The sequence below is a fragment of the Chionomys nivalis genome, chromosome 7 (genome assembly GCF_950005125.1).
Source record: "Chionomys nivalis chromosome 7, mChiNiv1.1, whole genome shotgun sequence".
NCBI lineage: Eukaryota > Metazoa > Chordata > Mammalia > Rodentia > Cricetidae > Chionomys > Chionomys nivalis.
In genome coordinates, this window is record NC_080092.1 from 100,101,058 (window position 1) to 100,125,125 (window position 24,068).

General features: G+C 46.9%; 1 protein-coding gene and 1 non-coding gene across 3 annotated transcripts in view; both read left to right on the forward strand.

The window, feature by feature from the left end:
* Positions 1–24,068, forward strand: part of Rptor (regulatory associated protein of MTOR complex 1) — a 301,243-nt gene that overhangs the window by 56,955 nt on the left and 220,220 nt on the right. For both annotated transcript variants that reach the window (XM_057774578.1, XM_057774579.1), the window contains exons 2-3: positions 7,931–8,033; positions 20,167–20,249. In XM_057774578.1, the coding sequence (XP_057630561.1) occupies positions 7,931–8,033; positions 20,167–20,249 (186 nt within the window). The remainder of the gene's footprint in view (positions 1–7,930; positions 8,034–20,166; positions 20,250–24,068) is intronic.
* Positions 2,571–2,643, forward strand: Trnak-cuu (transfer RNA lysine (anticodon CUU)). Its single transcript has one exon. It is a non-coding gene; the product is annotated as a tRNA-Lys (tRNA).

A 24,068-nucleotide genomic window follows, 5' to 3' on the forward strand; every position in this document is an offset into this window, starting at 1 on the left:
TACCGGGAAGATTCTAGCCTACGTCCATCCTGGGTCAGAGCTTCATTGTGTCTGCTCTGGAGAGGAGAGCATGGCGTCTGTCTCTCAGAGGAGCTGCCCTACATTTGAGCTCACTTCCTCTTCCTCCCAGCATTCTATTCTGTCTACTCCACCCACCTAAGGGATGGCCTCTCAAATGGGCCAAGGCAGTTTGTTTATTGACAAATGACCTTCCTCCATCATTTCCCCTTTTTCTGTTTAAACAAAAAAAAAGGCTTTAACTTTAACATAGCAAAATTACATATAACAAAACAGTTATCAAGCAAGAATTACAGTTACAATATTTATATCTATTTTATCTTTTATCATAACAATGGAAAACTATAACCACTAGCTATCTATTCTTCAACTACATCAAAGACTCCAGAAGAATACAATATTACCTAAGCAGACAAAAAGTAAGCAATTTTCAAAACTCTAGAAATCACAGAGACATCTCGCTGCCTGGACAGTCACCCAAAGTTCTTCTGTACCGTTGGGGCATCCATCTTCGGCCTACAGGTCCATGGTATCCAGCAGACATTTCCATGAAGCAGGAAAATTCAAAGGCAGTCAGTCACTATCTGCTGTGTCCTGCAGAATGTCTTGCAGACTCTTTCATGAATCAGGAACCCTGAAAGGTCATCTCACCTTTAGGCAAGTTCAGTAGTCCTCTCTCTGTGGGTTCTCTGTGTCCAGTTTATACAATAGTCCAGGCAAGAGCAGTTTCTTGCCCAAATGGCTACCAAACTCCATAAGGTGCCTCTTTGATGCCCATCTTCTTTCTTCTTGAAGTAGATTGGTGCTGCCAGAAGCAGACGTGTCTCATTGTCAGAAAAACCCTAAGTTATTAAAACATTTAAAATACCATATTCTCTAGCCTTTGAAAGATATGATGAATGCCTATCTGAAATATATCCATGCACATCTAGAAAATCTAACTAACATGACTACAAACTTGACTATTATAGATGATTATCCATTAACAACCTGTATACATTACATTTTTACATGAACTACACAATCACAATACCTTAATCAATATCAGAAATACATATACATATAACAAGATTGACCTTAAATTTATATCAATAAACCAAGATTCATATCAATACAAATTATTCACATCTATATCATCTCCCCCTTTAAATGTAAAAGAACATTTATAAACAATATATGGGAACATGGGCGCAGTTTTTTGTCTCCAAACTGCTTCCTGCTGAATGGGGGCGCTGTTATTCGGGTCCTTTATGGGATAACCTGTCTGCTAGGTTCATCTCAGTTGGCAGTTGAGCGAAGCAATTTTTTAAGGGTGTTCACAGCAACCTTTCAGGAGGGCGTGGTCTATCATACCATATTGGGATCAAAGAAGCAATCCACAGTGTCTCATCCTCTGTGAAAACAAAAGAAGAAACTCTTTTCCAAAGTATCATATCCTTAGATCCAAATTCTGAAGTCAAGGTATTTTGAAAATATCTATCTTGGATTAGTTCAGCAACATTTATAAACAAATATCTTTTAGAAGCTGTTGCTCCTTCCTCAGCATTCAAACAATTCAAAGAGAGCACAATAGCATACAGTATCAAGATTCTCTGTGTATTTTCCATCTTTGTGCAGCTTTATTTTAACTCTATTTTGTTTATTTTTACTTTTGTTCTATATTCTCTGTATATATTTGTCCTGGAATAACTCTGTAGACCAGACTGTCCTTGAATTCTCAGAGATCCTTCTGTCTCTGCCTTCCAGGCATTGGGATTAAAGGCGTGTGCTACCACACCTTGAAGTCACAGAGGTCAATCTCCCTGCCTCCCAAGTGTTGGGATTAAAGGTGTGTACTACCACACCCAACTACTTTCTTTCTTCCTTTTTTACTTTTAAGAACTAAATTTTTGGCCTGCATATATTTTTAACACACTGTAAATCATTTAAAGGTTTTCTTTGTCTTTGAATCTCTCTTTACTGTATCTCTCTCTTTTTCTGACCACACGAGCCTTTAAATTACTGAGCAATATGGCTAGGATTAAAGCCGTGGCTTTGCCGGCTAGATCCAGCCCATTCCTTAGCTTTCCAGCCTCATGGCGGAGGTACCACAACTCTGTGGCGTTTCAAGGTCCTTGCCAGCAAACAAGCTACAACACTCAAATGCTCTCTCTGTAGCTGACCTCCTGCCTCAAACAGTCAGAGTTTGCCCTGGCAGGACGACCCAGAAAGAGGGCATTTTTAAACAGCGCATTTTTTCCTGCTACGGCTGAAAACCGAAAAGCATGCGTTCAGCTTTTATCAATACCATTTAAGTGTTTTGTGGCAGGACCTTTTAAGAGAGCTGTAAGTTTTTGCAGCTAAAGCTGAGTCAGGAAGCCTCTCTTAGATGAGAGTGCTTGCTTGCCTCTAGCAAGCAGAACAGAACCAAGAAATTGTTGCTACCAAGAAAACATGCTTTACTCTATTCTTTCCCAAGCTTTCTCAGGCTTTCTGTAGATTCAGTGCCCCATGTCTGGGCGCCATCTGTTGTAGGGAGCTGCGGGCCTCTTCCCACAGCCCGGCTCATGGTTGCCCGGCTAGCTCAGTCGGTAGAGCATGAGACTCTTAATCTCAGGGTCGTGGGTTCGTGCCCCACGTTGGGCGCCATCTGTAGTAGGGAGCTGCGGGCCTCTTCCCACAGCCCGGCTCATGGTTGCCTGGCTAGCTTATGCCCCAAAATAACGACACACAAACTCTATTCTTTTAAACACTGCTTGGCCCATTTCTGTTCATGTATGTAGCACCCCAAGGTGCGCTTACCGGGAAGATTCTAGCCTACGTCCATACTGGGTCAGAGCTTCATCGTGTCTGCTCTGGAGAGGAGAGCATGGCGTCTGTCTCTCAGAGGAGCTGCCCTGCATCTGAGCTCACTTCCTCTTCCTCCCAGCATTCTATTCTGTCTACTCCACCCACCTAAGGGATGGCCTCTCAAATGGGCCAAGGCAGTTTGTTTATTGACAAATGACCTTCCTCCATCAGTTTTGGGGGCTAGTCTGCGCGTGAAGTCATCTACTCAGTGGAGAGTGCTCTTAAATACACGCTGTCATGAGATGTGGTGTAGGGTTCCAAATTTCTGAAATTTGAGAAATTCTGAGTTTCAGAACATAGCCGGTGCTAGGAGACTGTAAAGGAAACCAAGTTTAATAACCACAGCCTCCCATTTTCTACACCTAGAATGAAAGTTTCCCTAACTTTTGACTGGAACCTAATCCCAGGGGTGACTTCCAGAATGGCCCAGAAGAGACAGGTCGTGAGGCCTTTGGAATCCTGGCATGAGAGCTGCGTCTGTAGCGAGTACACTGTGCTTCCTCTGACCTGTTCTGGACAGACTGAAATGGATGGACGGCTGGGCTGAAGGTTACAGATTGGGAGGAACCACTGAAAATCTTACACAGTTCCCAACCTCCCTCCCTCCCTCCCTCCCTCCCTCCCTCCCTCCCTCCCTCCCTCCCTCCCTCCCTCCCTCCCTCTTTTTGATTATTTTGAGACAGTGTCTCAGTCCTGGACCTTGCTCTGTAGACCATGCTGCCTTGGAACCCACAGAGATCCTTCTGCCTCTGCCTCCAGAGTCAGGGACTAAAGGTGTGCGCCACCACACCTGATTTATACAGTTTCTTGAAATGATACTCTTTTTGGTTTTTTTTGAGGTACAGTCTCCTGTAGTCTAGGCTGTCCTGGAATTCACTACATAGTCCAGGCTCACCTTGAACTCATGGCTTTCCTCCTGCCTCAGCATCCCAAGTGCTGAGATTGAAGGTTTGAGCCAGCTGGCCTGGATTTCAAAGTAACGTTCTTTTCAAATTCAAAATTAAACTCTGGAGACATAACTGTGCCATCTTATGTTATATTCCATTCAGAAGAAGCATTTTAATATCCAAATGGCTATTTTATGCAATATTCTGCAGTTTTTGGTACATTAATTTTGATAGCCCTTAGAGGAAAACATTTCTGTAATTGTTCTAAAAATCATTAATCTAGAATTTTTGGAATAAGGTTTCCATATACATCAAATAAAATACTGAAAAGATATTTTAGGTATAGTTGAACTTAAGAGTCTATACAGTCTATGCCAACATGTTTAAAATTTGCAGAATGAGATACACTTGATTGGATTAATAATATTTAGTGGTAATCTGTTCAGATTTGGAATCAGTAACTAGGCATTAGACTAAAATCCATGTTTCTAACTTATGTGTTAGCGTATTTGAGATTCTGTGTTATTTTTATAGAAAGCATACATCACGTGAGCAAATACACTGATCCTAGTGCCCAGGCCAAGTCCTGCAGCTGCTTAGTTCTTGGGCAGGAGAGGGGAGCTGCCTCTAGAGTGTCGCAGTGAGTATAGGGTGCACTGTTGACAGTCGTGCTGGGCTGTGTCCCAGGACTAAAAGAACACTGTGTTTTCATGAGTGTTTTTGTCTGAGGGACCCAAATCATAAGACTGTGTGTGTGTGTGTGTGTGTGTGTGTGTGTGTGTGTGTGTCTGTGCTGAGTGTCTTCTCTATTGCCCTCCATCTCTTTCTTTGAGATAGGGACTTCCCCAATATGGCTGTACTAGATGACCGGTGCGTAGAGATCCTCCTGTCTGCCTTCCCCAGGCTGGAGTTACAGGCATGAGCTTCAAAACCTGCTGAACTTTGGCCTCCGTGCGTGCGCAGTAAACATTTTACTAACTGAGCCATTTGCCCAGCTCTGGAGGAACATTTCTCTTTTTGTAATTAACTCATAACATATTTACTGAGAACTATGATAAATAGTCAGATTGGATGCTACATCAATGCTTTGGTTCCCTTCTCTGTTCTTGGTGTGGGTAAGAACCAGGTGTATCTAACACTGGACTTGCTGCCATGGGAGTTGCGAGGGCCCACCCTTTTACTCCTCCCTTCCCTGTGCCCTTTCAGGTGAGCGTAAGTTACAGTTGAGATGCCTGTTAGCATCACGTAATGAGCAGGTGCCACTGCTGATGGCATGTGCAGAGCAATTCCAGACTCTGGCTGTAAGTCACTGAGCCAGCACCAGCCGGGTAATCTCGTCACTTCCTCTTTGGATGCACAGGGCTGCAGGGTGAGGTGTTGAGAGAGCAAACTGCTAGGGCAATTGCAGCTGAGCTCATCCCCACAGGAGCGGCTCTTCAGGAGTGCCATAGATGAGGGGCTTTCCTTTGGACTTCACTGGGCAGCAGGAGGTTAGTTTAAGGACATCACAAGAAACCGGTGGGTAGAGTTCAGCCATAGGAATCGGTCTGTGGCAGTTCCCTTGGTCCTCTGGTAATGTGTTCTCAGTGGCTGCCAGAAGCTCAGGACAACACAGAGCCCTTATCTAGACTGTGTTTTCTCATTTGTAAATGCCTGTTAGAGGTTGTTTGTAAAGGAGAGGAGGTACAGAAAGTGTACCGACAACAGCGCAGCAGAACAGCGAAGCAGTCCCGTCACTCGTGAGGGCTCTGTGAATGTGGGCCTCTCCTTCACAGTTCTCCCCCTCCTTGTGAATGTGGGTGTGCCATGCCACAAGTGATTCTCTTTCTTCTCCATGTGGGCCCTGGGGATCAAACATAGGTCCTTGGACTTGACAGCAAGCACTTTCACCAATTGAGTTACGCCACCAGCCTCAGCCTCGTCTGGTAGGAGGGACACTCTGTGGCTTCCTTTGTCTTGTCTGATTGGCAGTTTGCTCTTCTGTGCTTGGGAACTGTCTGATAACACAGGCATCGTCAGCTGACTTAATGGAGGATCTGCACCTCTGGTACAGGATGGAGAGTTCCTGGTGGAGTGCAGTCAGAGCTTGTGGGCTGTTTATTTCTCTTATTTCCCATGTACTGCTGTCTGACTGTAGATAGCTTTGAGTAAGGGACGTCTGGAGCAGGGAATCAGTCTTGTACTATTAGAGAACCTAAACTGTAGGGATTGCTGCGTCTGTGGAGAAGGAGGGCTCTGATGACTGAACAAAGCCATGACTTGGGAGCCTGGTCCAAGGTCTGATTCCGTGCTTTACGGAAACCTTGTAGCTTCTATTGTTACAGCAGCGGAGGAGGCTTAGAGCTGTCTCCCTCCGATGGCAGAGATGTCTGCAGGGAGCTTCTCCTTTTAGACAGCCTGTCCTCAGGCTGAGTCTGCAGTAAAGTAATTGATCAGCTCTGTGGGGTTATTGATGGTGGTCACTTACATATTGGAAGCTAACTAGAAAATGCAGGTATTTTTACCTTTGATTGATTTCACCTTTCCTCCTGACAGTGGGTAGAGAGCATGTTTTCAGGTTTACAGCAAGATGATTCTGTCCTCTATGGAAGATGCTCTTGGAGGTGGGCGTGCCGGGAGAGAGGAAGGCTGGAATATTCTGTTCCCACAGACCTTTAGCATCTGTGCTGAACAAAGGACTCTTCTCTTGAAACACACGGCAGCCTCTGGAAGAGGGCGACTGCTGTCCTTGTGCTGCTTTAGGAGTCTTACTTCACAAGTCTTGCACAGCCCAGCAAGACTTAACACAGAGAGAGACAGGAGGCACAGTCCGTGAGAGAGGATGAGGTCCAGGCAGTGTACTAGGGTGTTTGCACACTCACAGGAGAACCAGTAAGGAGCATGTGTAGTTACATGTTTAGCAAACATGAGAAAAGGGCCGTCTGCTTCCTTTAGATGCGGTGCAGCGAGGGGCGCTCAGGGCGTCCCCAAGACCCAAGGACAAAGTTAGAGAGTAGGCAAGGATGGAGAAGGCGTGTCAGAGGCAGAGAGGACCAAGGCTTTGAATACCCAGGGGTAGAGGATGTCAGGTAACAGAGGGTGTGGCTCTCTCCCATGCCATCCGGGAAGCACAGCTTTGATGTGCAGCCTGCATCTAGGCAGGTTGTCCATGTGTACTTATACATACATGCAGAGCATGACTGGAGCTCCGGGAGCATTGATGATGATTTGGAGTGAACACACTTACAGACATTTCAACTCGGATGCAGCGTGCTGGTGCTTCTGAGGATGGTGAGGACGAGAAGGGCCGGTGCTCTGTTTGAATGCACTTCCTCCTCTCCCCGCCTACCCCGGCTTTATTTTTCCAAGATGGGGTCTCACTGTACAGTCCAGGCTCAAATTCTTATTCTTCCACACTGGGATTGGAGGTGTGTGCCACACTGTGCTTGCTGCAGGATCTTTATCTCAGGCTCCTGAGGTGTTTCTAGCACCTGTGAACAGTGATTGGCATACTGTGTGAACTGGTGAAGGACATGGGCTAAGATTTGCTGGCTGGATGGGGTTGCTTCTTAAAGTTGGAGCAGAGAGAAAGGAACAGGGGTGGGAGGAAGCATATCAGATGATGTTGGTCTGCCAGAAAGCAGAAGGTACAAGGTGATTGTATCCCAGCACTCAGAGTCAGAATCAGGCGGATCTCCGTGAATTTGGAGGCCAGCATGGTCTACATAGTGAGTTCCAGGACAGCCAGGACTATGTAGAGAGAGCTTGTCTCAGAAACAGACAAATAAGCACTCAGACATCAATTACAGTAGAGAAAAACACAGTAAAGGAATGTAATGTGGATAATGTGAAGCTAGCTAAGAAAATCACCGGAATCTGAATGAGCATGATAGTATGCGTATCCTGCACGTGTTCAGCAGTACTAATAAGAGCTAAGTCGTTCTGCCCTCCGCACAGCACAGCACAGGTAAGAATAATGTACGGAACTCTTCAAGATGTGTTGTCGTCTGATCAGTTGATTCTGTGTCTGGAGATTCATTATAAGGAAGCTCCTGCATGCACCGTTTTCAGCCTGTTGCCCAGTCCTCAGAGGTGGGCTAACCTGGGGCATGGAAGCAGTTCAAGGGTGGCTGAGAGGGTCCGTGCCAGCAGGGGGCACGTGCTCTTTGGGCGTCTCTGGAGTTTGCATTGAAACAGTGTTTCTGTTGTGCTTCCAGATGAAGACGGTCAGTGTGGCCTTGGTCCTGTGCCTGAACGTGGGCGTGGATCCTCCAGATGTGGTGAAGACCACGCCTTGTGCACGGCTGGAATGCTGGATTGGTAAGTGTCAGCCCCTCCCATGGGTACCTACCATGCAAACTGTTGGTTTAGATGCACTGACCTTTATTTTATAGTAGAGAAAAATTTCAAGGAAACCTAATAAAATATTAGGCTTCTATATTTTTCCCTTTAAAATTTGTTGGTGTATGGCTGTGCCTATACATGGTATAGAATGGTAGGTATACACACTTTTGAAATATTGAACAGCTCATATTTGTATGCAAATATATTTATAGAAAAGGTAAATTGATCTTTTTTAAGCAAAGCATTATGCCATGTATGATAGATGATAGTAGCCATATTCATGCTTACAGTGTGCTAAGGATGGTTCACAGCAGTTCCCAGTTAATTAGCTCATTTAATCTCCATCTGAATCCCACGCTAACACATTTTATTGCATTTACATGTGTGCACATGCGTATATGCATGCAACAGTGTAGATGTGGAGGTCAAAGTAAAACGTGGGAGTCAGTTCTCTCCTCTCACCCTGTGGGTCCTGGAAATGGAACCAGGCTGTCAGGCTTGGTGGCAAGTGCCTTTGTCTACCTGTGGAGCCATCCCACTAGCCCCTATCTGCTTTTGTTTGTTTTGTAACAAAATGCAAATGTTTAATTTTTCAAAACAACTACTAATGAAAATAAATTATAGACAACCTTCAACATTTGTACATTGTCTTCATATAACTACAACGGTGCTTTCAAAAGACATCTTGTAAAAGATATTTCACAGTACCATGTCGTAAAAATAGGACAACATTAATATATCTGAAATATTAGTCTGAAATATCTCTCACAATGCTGGTATTTGAAGCTGAGGAAAATGATACAAAAGAAGAGTTTGCCCTGGGTTGTCCTGAGCGTACATGGCGGAGTTGAGAACCTCCGTAAAGTATGACTGTTCATTTTTGTAAAACTGGGTGGTGGTGACACACATTTAATCCTAGCACAGGGCGGAGGCAGGTGGATCCATTCTGGTCTGTATAGTTAAGTTCTAGGGCTGAGCAGCAGCCACCACCACTGTCTCCAGGAGCTTTTCACACCTCAGCTGCAGGTGTTTCCCTCCCAGCCTCTGTCAGCCTCATTCAGGCTTTTCATTTTTGGGACAGGTGTTGTTATGTAGTCCAGGCTGGCCTCGACCTGAAGATCCTCTGCCTCTGAGTGCTGCATCACAGCTGGGCTAATCTGTTCAGAAGGACATACGCTTTTTCTAAACTGAGAGCTTCGTATTTGGCTTTTACTGAGAGATGGAGCTGGTCTGGGCTGTTGTGACTTGACTACATGGGATAAGAACAAAGAATGTTAATGACTTGCTTCAGTTGATGCTTGGAATCCATTATTCCATTTATGCCCTGGATGGGGGGAGTCTCAAGTTGCAAGCAGAGCAGCGAACACTTCCCTGGCTCAGTGAGTTGCTTGGAAACTCTTCAGGGTTAGGTCCACCGCAAGGAGTCTCTCCTGAGATGAGATCACAGCTCACCCCTTGCGGGGAGTAGCTTGGGGACTGCAGTCAGGTGAGGCCCGTCCTCTGCAGCATGTCCTCTGGCTAGCTAGCACAGCCCTGACTGGGTCTCCCTTAGCAGCCCCGGCTCTGTTTTGACTCTGGGGTCTGGCCGGAGGATTGCAGAATGCAGCCACAGTACTCTGGCTGCAGTGCTCTGCAGGCCATGCTAGGTTGCTGCGTGGGCTTCAGTTATCCCTGGCCATCATTTGCCATGTTTGACCCTGAACTGATACTTGCTTGTTAGCACTGGGGCATCCTTTGTGTGCTCTGTTCCCCAGAAAAGGTGCTTGGGGAACCGTCCTGCCAGTGTGGCCAGCCAGTGCTTTAGGTTTCAGGCATGGCCAGGCAGGCAGCTGGGGAGAGGATGGTTAGTTTGCATAGGGAGGTGCTTCTGAAGTCTTCAGAGTAAGACTGACCTCCACAAGAAAGCTGGAAAGGCCTGTCTAGACTTAGGACTTGAGAGGCCATGTGCACACGTCTGGAGGGAGGGAGCAGAATTAGAACCCTGGGGGTGTGGAGAGGAAGGTGGGTGTCCGAACAGGGAATGGCCCTGATCGTCAGGTTACAATAGCCGGAAGAACACGGGTCTGTCAAGAGGTTTTAGAGGTTATAGGGCAGCTTGACCAGTGAGGTAATGAGAGGTGGTGGAGGTGCTAGTCACAGTACCAGACTTCACTTATACCATCCAAGCAGGTCACCGGTAAGACTGTGGGGAAGCGTCACTTAATGGCACGGGGCGAGTTGCCATCCAGTGACTTTCAAATATGTGGCCTTGTAGAAGGCTACAAATTTGGCTTTTGTGTTTGGTCTCAGCATTTTGTGCTGTCGCTAGAAACCAACAGATTGTGTACTCATCAAGACCCTAGCTCCATTCATCCCATCTTTACTCTGCCTGCTGAGCTGCTTTGAGCCTTGTCTCCTCTTGTTGAGAGGAGCCAATGGTACCATCTCTCTCACAGCTCGGAGGGATTTACCGGGACCCTGGGCTCAGCTCCAGGCAGAGACTGGTGGCCCTTGGTGGGAGCTTACTTGACATGCCTCAACTCCAACCCCAGCATCTACACGCTGTTTTAGTGTGTCTGTACTTCCATAACAAAATATAGGAGAGTAGGCAATTAGTAAACATGGAGGTTTATGGCTCACAATTCTGTAGAATTAAAACTCAGATCCAGATGGTGGCAGGTGGTGTGCCTGGTGTCTGGTTTCTGTCTCTGAGATGATTTCTTGGTTACTGTCCTCACTTGGTGGGACAGGACAAAAGGGTCTAGCTCCCTGTTTGCAGCCCCCCCCCACTTTTTTTTTTTTTTTTTTTTACAAGGTCTCCATTTCTGGCCTTAGGTACTCTGCCCTTGTGATTTAATCCCTTCCTGCATGTTCTACCTCTTGACACTGTCAAGCTTGGGTCGATGTTCCAACAGAGGAATTTTTACATTATAGTATCAAGTGGGCCTCTTCCTGTGCAGTACCCCCTGCCTTTTTAGCACAACAGGGTACCAAGTGCCTTTTGTGCCCACCCGTGTGGCTGAAGGAGGGACATAGCAAGTGTGCCCCATTAGCTGTTTTGAGCCTGCTGGCCTCTGGGATTGCTGTGCACTCAGGGCTGATGTCTGGCAGACGTCAGGTAGTAGAATGCACGATGTACTCATTCTGCTAACAAATTAGACCTTCAGTGTGTCGGGTAGTTGTTGAGGCATAGCCCAGAGCTCTGCTGGAAGCTGGGAGTGTGGCTGTGGCCTTGTAGGAAGGGGGGCTGAGCTGCCTGAGCTGGGCTCAGAGAGGAGGGCTCTGGATGGAGCCTGAATACTAGACCTGTGCTTGTCGTTGTTTTTGTTTGTTTGCTTGTTTTTCGTTTTGGTTTGTTTGTACCACCTGAGCACATGACGGAGTCAATCCGGTCTCTGAGGAGAAAGTAAAAGACAGAGGCTTTTCTGTCATCTGTCCTCTGCAGATGGTAGGGCATGAGCTGCAAATGCCAAAGAGTAAAGACTTCGCTGGCCGGTCCCCAGGAATTAAAAGCTCTTGGGGATCTTGTTCTTCCCACCCTTGTCTCCGTTCCTCTGCTTTAAAAATGCTGTTTGCCTACTGGAAACGACTCCTGTCTCTTTTCAGAAAAGCAGGGAGAGGCCGTTTGGTTTTACGACCGACATTAAATGCTATAGCAGTAATACTGAAAACAGTCCACTAAATGGTGTGCACCCTGTGCTTGTCTGACGGCAGGATGCAAAGCTGACTGCTGAACAGAAGCCAGTATGCTGGAACTGGGGTGTGTGCCTGCAAGTGGGGAGTAGTTGGGTGCTACCAGAGGTTTGTCAGAGTCATGGTGCTTCTGTTGACCCCAGAGAATTATTTGGGAGCACTTTGCCCCCATTGCCCAGAGGCTGCAGATCAACTGAGACAATGCGTCTATCTCAGTGCATCTGTCTGTTCTTGGCCCGGCTTTGTGGATTGCAGAGCACATGCACAGAGCCTGCTACCGACTGGGCAGACCAAACTGGAACCCCAGGTCACAGCCCATCGCTGTGGTGAAGGTCAGGTGGGCATTGTTCACCTCAGGACTGTGACCTACTTTGGGAAGGCCGAGCATGGAGCTCCAGGTGAGGCTGGCAATCGGGGTTAGCTGTGACCAGTGGCTCTTTGGGCTGTGGCATAGCTCAAGAGGCAGCTGGAGCCTCTGCTTTTGGAGACTGAGGGTTTAGAACACCGTGTTCTTTGTCTTGTTGTGCTGGTATCTTGAGGTAGTGTCCCTGGTCCCCTTTGAGAGAGGATAGCAGAACCACTTGTCGTCTCCCTCTCCCTCCTTTTCAGCGGACACAAACCTGGAGGCTGTATTTTAAGCCATGGATCCCAGCCAAGCCCCCAAGTAGGCTGTAAAGTATTTCATCTGGTGTTGATCATAGCAGGATGTGAATTGTTCTGTAGGCACATGGGCTGTGGGGCTTTTAGGGAGGACATGGCCAGCTGTGGGTGATAGTTTCTGCCCTAGGATCCTATCCACTCCGGGGCTGAGAGGTCCTACCACTAGCCAGTCCCTGGGGTGGACCTGCCCAGCTCTGCACAGCCTAGTGGCCAGGCTTTGCACTGAAACTCAGAGAGGAGACAGGCCCTGTATTGTGTTTGCCACTAATTATAAAATGGAGAGATGACATTATGATTAATAAGATACAATCTTCAAGAGCCATTCCTAATTTCAAAGTAGCCCTTTTGCTATTATGTATTTTCTCAATCAAAAATTAGTCATTCAAGGTTACACAACTAATTAATAGAGGAATCCTTGAAAGGCACTCTCTGATTTACACTCCATCCAGTAGGCAGTACTCTACTAATGAGTCAATTAGCAAATGCTCAAGTGTCTGCTAACTACAAGGCACAGAGAACTACAAAGCTTCTTTGAGCTGTGAGCTTTGTGTTACGTCTGCTTTTGTATTTCTGTTGTGGCACTGTCTCCATGCAGGAGGCTCAACGTGTCCTACATAAAGGAGTCATACTCAGGTTCAGACGGCTTTCCCCAAACTCGCTGCACCCATGAAACCAGACCCAGAACATGGAACCAGAAGCCCAAGGGCAGCCACGTTCCGAACACCTAGCACAGCTCTTGGCAGCATGTGTTCTTATTTGATACTCACCTGAGGGAGGGTGTCTGGAGCCCAGCAGTCTGCGGAGAGTCTTGCAGAGCCTTCCCAGAGTCTGTGCTGTCAGGGATGACAGTGGTGGTCGGAGAATGTAGTTCTTTGGAAGGAAAGTCTGGCTGGGCTCCGCATCAAGGTGTGTGTGTGTGTGTGTGTGTGTGTGTGTGTGTGTGTGTGTGTGTGTATGAAGGGGATAGTAAGTAAAGGGGAAGGAGAACAGAGATCTGCTGTTGCCTGACCAGCAGCACTGTCGGTGTCATACAGGCCCTTGGGCCCCGTCACCAGAGAGCTATCCCGGGCTGGGAGGTGCCCAGCCACCCTCCTTTCCATATCATAGTTAAGTGCTGTGAGATTCAGAGGGCTTATGCCGAGGATCTAAAGGGAAAACATTTAAATCCAAAAGCCTTACAGTGATGCCAGCTAGCGTTTCCACCCCTTCTTCTAGTGCCCCTTTATCACTTTCTTCCCAAGATGAAGCCACACTGGCTTTGGGGAATAGGGTTTGCTAAGAGCAGATTACAGCTGTGAGCCTGCACCTGACACTGGCCTGGTACTCGGCGTTAGCCTCTGGGGCGATGCCACAGATTCTTCCTGTTCTCCTCACTGTTGGCTCTCTCTTCTACTCATTGCCATAATTTTAGGAGGAAATAAAACTAATTGACTGTAGGGGTTTCTAGTAGATCAGAGGTGACACACTGTTGTGTGACAGCTTTTCCTGGAGAGATGCACGTGTGCGTGCAAACACACACACACACATACACACACACCCCTCTATTCATCCCTGATAAGGCACCCATGACAGACCAAAGTTAGATACCACCAAAGTCCAGCTTGGTGGATCAGTGAGTTTTATTGGGGTCACTTACAGGAGCAGAAACGACTCAGAAACAGCTGCACCCCAGCTCGAGTGACAGCTCACAAAGCTGGGGACCTGGAGCTCTGGGCAGCTCAGCAGGCTGGAGAGCGTCCTTCCAGGTGGACCAGTTGGACTGAGCAGCCTCTTCAAGCAGCCCTGCTGATCTCTACGTTTCAGGCTGCTTGGCTGGTCTTTGCTTCTAGGAAGCTGGGCTGTCTCGGCTTTCTTGTATGTGTAGTTTTTGCTTTTTTAGTTAGTTTGGTTTTTAGACAGGGCTTCTCTGTGTAACCCTGACTGTCCTGGAAATCAGAGATCTGCCCACAAAGGCATGTACGTGGTCATGCTCGGCTGTCTCAACTTTCTTAACAGCCTGGCCCTGAGAGGGACTTTGAGCACCTTGCTCTCAGGGGAGGAAGAGCCTCAGAATCTGGTCAGTTTCAGGGCCTTAGAAGCTGTTTTGAGTTTTTACATTCTGTCTAAGGATATGCAATTTTTCAGTCTCAGAGAAACTGCTACACAGCACAGACTCACTTAGTTGGCCCCTCCCTGGGAATCAGCTGTGGAGGCCAGTAGGGAAAGAATGGGCAGTGGATAGGCTACCTGTGCTGCAGGCCTCTAATGCCTCTGCTCTATACTGTGGGGGCCGCTGGACTGAGGGGCACCTGCAGCCTTAGTTGGGAAGAAGGTATGGGGTTAAAGTTCAAGAGAGGAGGCCAGCCTCAGTCCTTCCTCCTCCTGGTAGACCAGACCTTAGGAACTTGTGCCCCTCAACTTTCCTGCCCTCCCTGCACTGTGGCTTATCAGAACCACATGCACTGATACGATGAGCCATATCTTAACCAGACAGACCTATCTTTCCGAAGAGGAAATGGCTTTTTTCTTACCCACAGGCCTCCACGTTCACTGTTGCTGCTCAGTTAGTGTGGGCAGATGAACGTTGCTCTGTTCACCACAGACAGTGTGGCCTGATACTGGGAAGGTTTCGCCGCGTTAGTCCGCATAGGTGGCTTCTCACTGTAATCTGATTCAGGGCAGATGGTGGAGTTCCAGGCTAGCGTGTGCCAAGTCTTGGGTTTGCCCTGCAGCACCACGGGGACTGCGTGTGCTGACACACGTCTGTAATCCTAGCACTGGGGAAGTGGAGGCAGGAGGCCAGACATTCAAGATGGCTGTGAGCCACCTAACAAGTTTTAGGACAGTGGAGGTCGAGACCCCACCGCATATCAGCGTTTCTGATTTGCAGGAGTATAGTTGGCCTTGTGGTTTATGGTTGGGATCCTTGAGATTGTTTTCAGATTCTGGGATTATCTGTTCATGGAGCAAAGAGACATGAAGACCGACGCCACGTCTTGTGGTGCTCAGACAGATTTCCCGTAGCTCTTCAAGGGGCAGTATTAAGAACAGCCCCTCACATGGCTTCACTTAGTGCCAGGGTCCTTCAGGAGTTTCCAGAAACGAGAGGTCCAACACCCACGCTTGAGAAGTCCTCTGAAGATGTTGACATACTTGTGGGTAAAGTTCCCTTCCAGATACAGAACCTGTCACCAAGTTTTTTGGTTAATCTTATTTAAGACAAAAAGTCTAAACTGAAGCATGCACACAGAGTCAAGTAGTACTAGAGGTTCTGTTAGGAAAGGCTGCTCCGGTTGGTTCTGTTAGGAAAGGCTGCTCCGGTTGGTTCTGTTAGGAAAGGCTGCTCCGGTTGGTTCTGTTCTTGACTGTGCTGTTCCCACAGTTGCAGGACTCCCTGCTTCTCTGCTGGAGTTTAGGATGAGCTTTTCTTGTTTTTTCTTATTGCAGTCAACTTCCCACCTGCTGTCAGCATGACCCAGACCCCTCACCCCCACCCCCTGCTGAGACCTGTCCTTGCCGATCTGTTGCTATTTCAGGTGCCCCTTCCCATTCCCAGCTGGCACTTGGTCCCTAGACCTGTTGCTCAGAAGGCCTAGTTGCACGCACACACACGTACACCTCGTGTGCCCTTTCCCCAGATTCACTTATTTTCTTCGTGGTTCACTTCCTAAGGGAAGGAACACGAAGCACACACTTTGTCCATGTTTACAAGGCCTCATTTGTTCCCCCAAACTCGAATATTAGATTGAACTCATTTTCGTGTGGAATTTTGGAGACATTGGTCTATTTTGTCTGATTGTCAATGTTGTGGGGGAGCCCAGAGCTTTGTTGATGCTGGCAGGCTGTGACTGGGTTTCTCTTCTGGGTGTCCTTTGTCTTTGTCTTAGCCGTGTGGTTAGTGTGTGTCTGTGTGGGACTTTCCTGGATTTATGCTGTTTGTGTCTCACAGAGCTCTTTGAATCTGTGTTTGTCTTTGATAAATTTGGGGAGATTTTCGTCATTATGCCTTTCAGTCTGGGCATGACAAGATGACAGGATGATGCCAGCCCTTTGTTGTCACCCACAGGTCCACGTGGCCTTTCCTGGAATTCATTCATCCTCTACAAAGGCAATTCTGTGTGCTTCTTCCAAGATTTTATAGTTGGAGGCCAAGAAAAGTGAAACAGAGTAGTTGCTGAGTGAGTTCCTGGGAAGGGGTGTTTGTCTGTGCAGAGTGGAGCAGGGCAGGCTGGGCGCCCGGAGAACAAGGAGGCTGATGGAGCACTGCAATTGCTGCTGACATTTTCATATACCGATGGTGAACATGACTGTAAGCTGTGGACGACGAGCAGGAAGGGCAAGATCTCCCCACTCGGGAAGAAGGTCTTTGCTGATGTCTGATAGAAAGCTACCTATCAGGGTGGCGTGGTCCCTTCGGAAGGATGGGGTCAGGAATGAGCCTGTCATTATTGGCTGTGACTAGGAATTTAGTTCCTAGGTCAGGGCCTGGCCAGCATGGTTGAGGGAGTGGAGAGTGACAGCTCATAGGACGCAGGCTTCTTGTCTTCTGTTGAAAGAATATTTTCTGTGGGAAACAGCACTAAAAGCCATGTTGAAGGTGTTAGTGTTGGGATCTGGGGATCCCCAAGTCTCTTTCTTAGAATCCATGAAATTGGAAGTGTTGGTTCTCTTTGCCCCCCCCCCCCCCGCCACCCCTTGTCTACGGTTTCTCTGTGTAGCCCTGGCTGTCCTGGAACTTGCTCTGTAGATCAGGCTGGCCTCAAACTCACAGAAATCTACCAAAGTGCTGGGGTTAAAGGCATGTGTCGTGACTGCCTGTCTGGTTTGAGACAGGCTCTCATGTAGGCCAGGCTGGCCTCACACTTGCAGTGAAGCCAGAGATGACATTGCACTGGAATTCCAGGTAACCACGCATGTTCATGGTTAATAATGTACTGGGGTTGACTTTAGGGCTTTGTACGTACTGGGCAAGCTCTCTACTACTGCGCTACATCCCCAGCCCTAGAAACATTTAATAAAAATATAATATTAGTTGTCTTTGGAGCACCGTCCTTCAAGGCATGACATGGCTCTGGCCTCTTGAATTGCCAGTGCTGTGATTACTCAAAGGAAACTATGTAAGATTGAGACACTTTGTGTCATGTACAGGAGAGGGGTTTATGAGGCCACAGTCATCTTAAATGAAAAATTTATTTCTTTAATAATTTATGGGGCTGGAGAGATGGCTCAGCGGTTAAGAGCATTGCCTGCTCTTCCAAAGGTCCTGAGTTCAATTCCCAGCAACCACGTGGTGGCTCACAACCACCTGTAATGGGGTCTGGTGCCCCCTTCTGGCCTGCAAGCATACATGTAGACAGTATATTGTATACATAATAAATAAATAAATATTTAAAAAATAATTTATTTTATTGGTGTCGTTGTTTTGCCTGTGTATGTCCGTGTGATGGTGTTGGATCTCTGGAACTGGAGTTACAGATAATTGTGAGCTGCCTTGTTGGTGCTGGGAATTGAACCCAGATACTCTGGAAGAGCAGCCAGTGCTCTTAAGCTCTTAACTGCTTGTTCCAGCCCGAGACTGGATTGATTGATTGATTGAGCATTCATCCACCATCCATCCATCCATCCATCCATCCATCCATCCATCCATCCATCCATCCATGGTTTTTCAAGACAGGATTTCTCTCTGCTTTGGAGCCTGTCCTGGAACTTGCTTTGTAGACCAGGCTGACCTCAAACTCATAGAGATCCACCTGCCTCTGCTTCCCGAAAGCTCAGATTAAAGGTGTGTTTCACCACCACCCAGCCCAAGATTTATTTTTTATAATGAAAAGCCTTTTAATGATGTTTGTCTATGAACATGCGTTTGCTTCAGTGGTGCAGTTGTCCATGAGTTTCTGCAGTTAACCCCAAGGGGAACTATACTCTCTCTGGGCAGAGTTGTTGTTGTTGTTTTCTTGTTGTCTTTGCCCTGTCTGGAGTTCCCATAGAAACCAGCTTGCTCAGCCTTTGACCTTTCTGATTGATGGTACTGCTGGAGCCTTCTGAAGGAGTGAAGTGACTGCTGTCCTTTCTTCCACATCTTTGCAGTTAAAACAAAACAAGAAGCAAAGAGCCAGGTGGTGCTGGCACACACCTTTAATCCCAGCACCCAGCCAGGACTACACACAGAAACCCTGTCTTGACCCCCTTCCTCCCCAGAAAAGTCCACTTCTAGCCCTTGCTGGCAGCCATGCTCACATCGTGGCTAATGGTGAGCCCTTGGATTGAGTTTCCCTCTCACCCTTGACAGAGCAAGTTCCAAAGATAGCAGAAAATTTTTGTGCCCTGAGCACTGGAAACGCTCTGGTTAGGGGGTTCCTTTCACATAATTATCCCAGGATTCATGTGCCCGGGAGGATGAACGAGGCATGAGCCTTGTGAAAGTGCACGGTGCTTTGGGTGTAGGAATGGCAAGACCACTCAGGAGCTTGACAGGGCGAATGTGGCCAACTTCAATGCTTTTGACCTTGTGAACTTCTGATCTTCCCACCTTTCTCCTGGGTGCTGAGATTGCAGGCCTACACCTCCATGCCTGTTTTTTTTTTTTTTTTTTTTGTGGTATTGAAGATGGAACCCAGGGCTTCATGCATGCTAGGCAAAGCATTCTACCCACTGAGAGCTATGTCTTCAGCCCCTTTTCACTAAATTTTTGGAGAGATCATCATTATTTTTCATCATATTCATGTTAAGACAGTGAATTTATCATATTTGGTTTTTAAAAAGATCATTGTATATATTATACATAGGAGTGTTTTGCTCCTATGTATGCCTGTCCTGCATGCATGCCTGCTGCAGGAGGTCAGAAGGCATTGGCTTTTCTAGAACTGGAGCTATGGATGGTTGTAAACTGTGATGAGGGTGCTGGGAATGAACACAAGTCCTCTGCAGGAGCAGGTACATTTAACTGCTGAGCTGTCTCTCCAGTCCACGTTTGTCGTATTTAAATGAACAAAGATAAAATAGTTTTCCCTCTATGAATTAAATACTCCTTTTCTCTCTCATTTGCACATTCTCTTTGTAACACAGGCTGGTCTTGAAATTGTGTTCCTCCTGCCTGGCTCTTATATTCTAATATGGTATATATCTATAGACAGATGCTCTTTAGGGCCATCAGATGTTTAAAGACTGGCCAGGGGTCCTGAGACAGACAGGTGTGAGAACTGCAGACTTAGGGTTGTTAGTGTAGAAGCTACTCAGTGACTAAGCAGAAAACCAGAGGTCTCTGAGTATGTTTGTGCAAGTGATAATCTAGATGAAGATGATTGTGTGTCGCTTTTGGCCCCTCCCTCCCTCCCTCCCTCCCTCCCTCCCTCCCTCCCTCCCTCCCTCCCTCCCTCCCTCCCTCATTCCTTCCCTCCCTCCTTCCCTCCCTCCCTCTCCCCCTTTCCCTTCTTTCTTCTGTCTTTCCAATTCTGCACACAGGAGGATTGCACTTCTAATATGAAATCCCACTAGCAGCACAGCTGGGCCTCTTGACAGTGAGCAGCAGCAGCAGAGCAGAAGGATGGGCAGGAGGGCAGGTACTGCAGTAGAGGAGTGGTTGCCCTGAAGCATTTAGTAAACAAGCAGGGATAGTTTTCTGGGCTGTGGAGCCATCCAGTGTGTTAGCAGTTCTGCTTCTGGTTAAGTACAGATAAAACAGGCCTGGATGTGTGTCTTGCCAAAGGTGACTGTACTGTGGAAGAGGAAGCTCCATGCAAGAGCTTTTCCAAAAGAGGATGTGCTCATTTACTGAATTTTCCTTTTGTTGCTTCTACAGATCCTCTGTCTATGGGTCCTCAGAAAGCTCTGGAAACCATCGGCGCAAATCTGCAGAAACAGTATGAGAACTGGCAGCCAAGGGTAAGCCCGCTGTGTTTGCCCTTCCTTCCTCAGTCATGGGTTCCTTGGTTTAAACCTGAGTGAGAACCTTGGCGTCACATCAGATCATCCAGTAATTGCTGTTCCTCAAGGCCTCCTGTCACCTGTCACCGTCACTGTCAGCCCATGTGCAGCCTTTTCATTGTGAAGTACATGGTGCTTGTGAGTGGTCTATGTAGTGCTCTGTTTATTTGGTGAAACTTTCCTCTAGGAAACTTTTATAAAAGAGAAAGGGTTTTTAATTTTTCAAGACAGGGTTTCTTTGGGTAGCCCTGGCTGTCCTGGAACTCACCCTGTAGATCAGGCTGGCCTTGAACTCAAGAGATCTGCCTGCTTCTGCCTCCCAAGTGCTGGGATTAAATAAAGGTGTGTGCCACCACCACCTGGCTAAGTGTTCTTTAAGGTTTTAATTTTGCACAAAAAAATGAATTTTCAATAATTTTTCTTCATCAACTGGGTAGAGCTTTCCTGCCTTAGATGCTGAGATGTAGGGGAGAGCACCTAACACTCCGAGGGTGACACCTGTTATGTGTTTAGCCTTAATACAGAAGGTGAGAGTCAGCCGCCAACTAATATGTCTTTGTTGTTATCTCTCTGTAGTTTTTATTTTTGAAGAAAACTGACATGGAGTTAACTGTGTCACGTTGCCTATAAGATCCTAAGCTGTTTGTCAACAACCCAAAGATCTCTTTTCGTTACCTTTCTCACTAACTGGTTTGAAGGTTTAGTAAGTTTAAGAGGAAATTAGAATTTGAGGTGTTGATGGGAACGCCTTTGTGAAGCATGATTCTGGTGTGTGTGGAGGCAGTCGTGGTGAGCACGTTGCCCTAGCCATGCTCCTCTTAAGGATCTGACTAGTTGGCCTTCACCTTTTAGCTGTAAGCATGAGAGAAGCAAACGATTGTCATAACTTCACCACTGAACCCTTGCCTGCCCAGGCGGCTGACTTGTCAGTTACTTATCCGCAGAGCTGGAACCCAGGTGTCTCTTGTACATTATTTACATTCTTCAGGAAGAGAATAGCCACAAATACACGTCTTTTGATCTGTAGCAATGCTCTTAGGTAATTTATGCGGTAGCATTTGGTGGGGAGGTTCTTAATCATTTGGAGAGAGTTCTGAATCTTCGTGTTTTACATTTGAGCCTTTTTCCTTTTCAAGACAGGATCTCAGGGGTTTGCTTTTTGTCTTTCAAATGTGTTATTTCTGGTGGTTTATATACAAATCCCAGAGAGTGCAATGCATTTGGCATTTGGGTTAGGATTGAGAGATTCCCTTAAAAGTAACCGAGATGCCAGTGTCCCAGTGAAAGAATGGTTTCCTTGAAGGCTTTGCAGGTGTTCAGCATGCCAGTGCTGAAGGGAGCGTGGGTGGAGTGGCCTTGTTAGTTTCTGTGCAGTGCATGGAGAGGACCTGTCTTTGACTCTGCTAATCCGGCCTTTCCTGGGTCGTCTTTGCACCATTGCTTGCTTGTCTAGGATAGGGAGTATCAGACCACGACACTCAAACCTCCAGTTGTGTGTTTATAGTGTGTTAGCAGATGACTTCGGATCTTCTGATGCTCCTGCGGAGTCTCTGCTGCTCTAATTGTTGTTCTCGTAGAGGATTCATCTACAAGGAGGTAATCATTCAGGTTACACATTAAGATTTCAGCGTATTAATAACGTTTATTCCACGAGTGTGGTTTTTTTTTGCCAGCTTTATTAGTCACAGAGTTTGACATGAAATTTAGGTGTTAGCGAGTTCACACTAGCACTCAGTGAACAGAATCTTCTAAAGTAGGAAACCTTTCTGTCTGTCTGTCTGTCTGTCTGTCTGTCTTTCTTCAGGGTTTCTCTGTGTATCTCTGGCTGTCCTAGAATTCACTCTGTAGACCAGGCTGGCCTTGAACTCACAGAGATCTGCTGATGTGCGTTACTTAGGTAATATTATATCCTTCTGGGGTCTTTGATGGAGTTCAAGACATATAGTTTCCCTAGGTATGATAAAAAGTAAATTAGATATATTGTAACTGCAATTCTTGCTTGATTCCTGTTTTGTTTTATGTAATTTTACTATGTTAAAGTTAAAACCTTCCTTTTTATTTAGATAGAAAAGGGGACATGATGTGGGATTCCCCTTTGTATCCTGTGAATATGTTTTATTACCATCAATTAATAAAGAAGCTGCTTTGGCCTATGGCAGGACAGAATATAGCTAGTCTGGTAGCGTTGTAGGGAGAGAACAGGCGGAATCAAGGAGATGCCATGTAGCTTCTAAAGGAGACAGACACTGGAACCTTACCAGTAGGCTACAGCCTTGTGGTGATACATAAATTAATAAAAATGGGTTAATTTAAGATGTAAGAGCTAGATAAAAATACTCCTAAGCTATTGGCCAGACAGTGTTGTAATTAATATAGTTTCTGTCTGATTATTTGGGTCTGAGCATTCAGGAAATGAATAAGCAGTTTCTACCTACAATCTGCCTGTCTCTGCCTCCCAAGTGCTGGGATTAATGGCGTGTGCCACCATATATAGCTTGCTTCTTTTTTCTTAAATTATTTTTTGTGTATAGTGTTTTGCCTGCATGTGCTGCGCACCATGTGCATGTGGTGCCCTCTGAGCTCAGGTGGACTTGAGGGTACAGATGGTTGGGGGCTGCCATGTGAACCTGGCCAGTGCTCCTAACTGCTGAGCCATCTTTCCAGCCCACTTTCAATGTAAGTCTCTGTCCCAGAGCAGATCTGTTCCATGGCATTGTGACTTAAGGTAAGTCACTTTTACATGTAATAAACGATCCAGACATGAGGACAGTACTGAGTCACGTGTGAGCTGCGGCAGTGGAGGAGCTGCATTGGGACAGTGGGTGCCGCCTTCCAGGGGTTTCAAGTTGGGGAGAACTGGTTAAAGGCAGCAAGTTTCAGACACAGACCTGAACAACGAATGGATTTGCGGTGGGAATGGTTTCAGGACTCCAGGATGCTCAGGAGATGTCAGTGTAAGACACAAGTGGGCTCTAGTTGAGTTGTTGCACCCAATGGGACTGCAGCTTAGCAAGAGGCTGTTTGTCTCTCCCTACATCCAGGACGCTCTCCTTCAGCCATAAATACGGACTAGTTTCTTCTTGAATCCAGAACTGATGCATTCAGTTTTAGGTGTGGTAGAAGTGCCTCAGAGTTTCTTGATATATGCCATTAGGGGGACTCCTCATTGTAGAAACAAGCCTAAAGTAACATTTGTCACCACGATGCCTCTGGCTGGAGAATGTCAAATGCAGGGATGGGCTGTAAGAGCTTGTAGCACATCTTCTGCTCCTCAGCTTAGATACTTCGTATGAGAGGAGGATCGAGAAGGAGACCCGACTTCAGTGCAAAGCCTCTCAGCAGTGCAGACTTCATGCTGCAGGCAGGAGTTCGCACAGAACAAGAGGTAATTACCCGGCTCAGATGTGTGGTGCAAGGTGCCTGGTCCCAGCTGTAAATCAGGATCCTTTGTAATGCTGCAGAGCTAAACAAGCACCGCTTTACTGCACTCAACAGAGCTCTTGTGCCTTTGCAGTAATAAAGAGAGGTTGATGTGCCATCTGCAGCAAAACAATGGGGATGCTATTAAATCCCAGGACCTGATGGAAAGACCCTTGGTTCAGTTTTCCCTTCCTCTGTTTGCCTCATCACACCGCTCGCAGAGGCCAGGCAGTCTGCAGTGAGGTCATTCCATTCATATCTGCTGAAATCCCAGGAGCTTCCACGTCGGCGTGGGTGGGAGTCGACGGCTGTGTTAATCTCCATAGCAGAAGGAGCTGAGAACTGACTGTAACCCGT